Raw genomic sequence first — 1,367 nt, forward strand, 5'->3', positions numbered from 1 at the left:
TAATTATACCATTGATCCTTAAATATATTAAAGATAAGGGTGACAGAAAAATTTGGTATGATTAATGTTGATGGTTGAACAACATGATGAACATAATGTCACTGAACTGTACATGTGAAGACTGTAGAAATGGCAAATGTTTTATTACTGTATATTTCACACAATTAGACAAATCTTTTCAGCAGAATATCAAGGGAATATATATATGTATATATGTATATGAGAACATGTCGCTGGAAATAAGTATCATATTAATATAAGGTTATACAAGATTTTAAAAACCCATTTCTGATATGCTCACTGAAAGACATGTATGAGAATATTCCTAGCAATTTTATTTATAATAATCCCAGACTAGAAATAACCCAAACGCCCATTAACAGGAGAATAAATAAATAAATTGTAGTATATTCATATAAGGAAAAACTGCATAGCAATAAAAAAATAACAAACCACTGATACACACACCAACATGAATATCACAGACACTCTTTAGGGTAATTAACTGTTTTATATCTGGATCTGGGTGGTAGTTACGTGGCCCTGGTGGCACAGTGGTTAAGCGCTCAGTTGCTAACTGAAAGGTTGGCGGTTCAAACCCACCAGCCACTCTGTGGAAGAAAGATGTGGCAGTCTTCTCCCGTAAAGATTTACAGCCTTGGAAACCATAGGGAGCAGTTCTCTGTCCTACAGGGTCACTATGAGTCGGAATCAACTCAATGGCAACTGGTTTGGTTTTGGTTTATATGTATGTAAAAATTCATCAAGTTGTAAACTTAAGATTGGTGTACTTTATGTACCTAATTGTATGTATTTATATACAACAAAAAAAAGAAAAAAATTGTGACAATCTGCACTCAAAATTACGTATTTTAATTTTGCTAGAAATTTGTAACTTATGAGCTGATTAAATATGATGTGGAGAAAGATGAGCCTGTCCGAGATGGAAATGGATATTGCATCAAAGTTCCCAAAGGTACAGTGGACTTTTGTTAAATTAACCTGTGCCTTTTCTTATTTTGGCTTTTAAGGACTAAGATACTATTGCTAAAATGAATACATGGTAAATTTATCAGAATTGAAAAAAAGAGCTTTATTTAGTGCCCTCATAAATAGTTACAGAAATGCCAAAAGGTGTCAGTTTACCACTACATGTAACCTAATTATAATTTCAATTACAATGAACAACTTCTTGCGTTTGAGGTAAGCATTTTGTAGAAAAGGATATGTAATTATGGTTTTAAAACTATAGTTAGCTTTAGGTGATCTTTACTTTTAAGCTGAAAGTGCTGTGCATTTGTCTGATTATGTATGTAAATAATTATTTAGTAAAAGATTAGCATTGAAAGAATTACAAATGTGTGGTC

At 32.1% G+C, this 1,367-nt stretch overlaps 1 protein-coding gene across 1 annotated transcript in view; it reads left to right on the plus strand.

The window, feature by feature from the left end:
- Nucleotides 1-1,367, plus strand: part of SLC27A2 (solute carrier family 27 member 2) — a 58,266-nt gene that overhangs the window by 45,008 nt on the left and 11,891 nt on the right. Inside the window, exon 5 of the mRNA XM_023740672.1 lies at nt 886-976. Coding sequence (XP_023596440.1) covers nt 886-976 — 91 coding nt within the window. The remainder of the gene's footprint in view (nt 1-885; nt 977-1,367) is intronic.

Source organism: Trichechus manatus, unplaced genomic scaffold, assembly GCF_000243295.1.
Source record: "Trichechus manatus latirostris isolate Lorelei unplaced genomic scaffold, TriManLat1.0 scaffold00161, whole genome shotgun sequence".
In the NCBI taxonomy this organism is placed as follows: domain Eukaryota; kingdom Metazoa; phylum Chordata; class Mammalia; order Sirenia; family Trichechidae; genus Trichechus; species Trichechus manatus.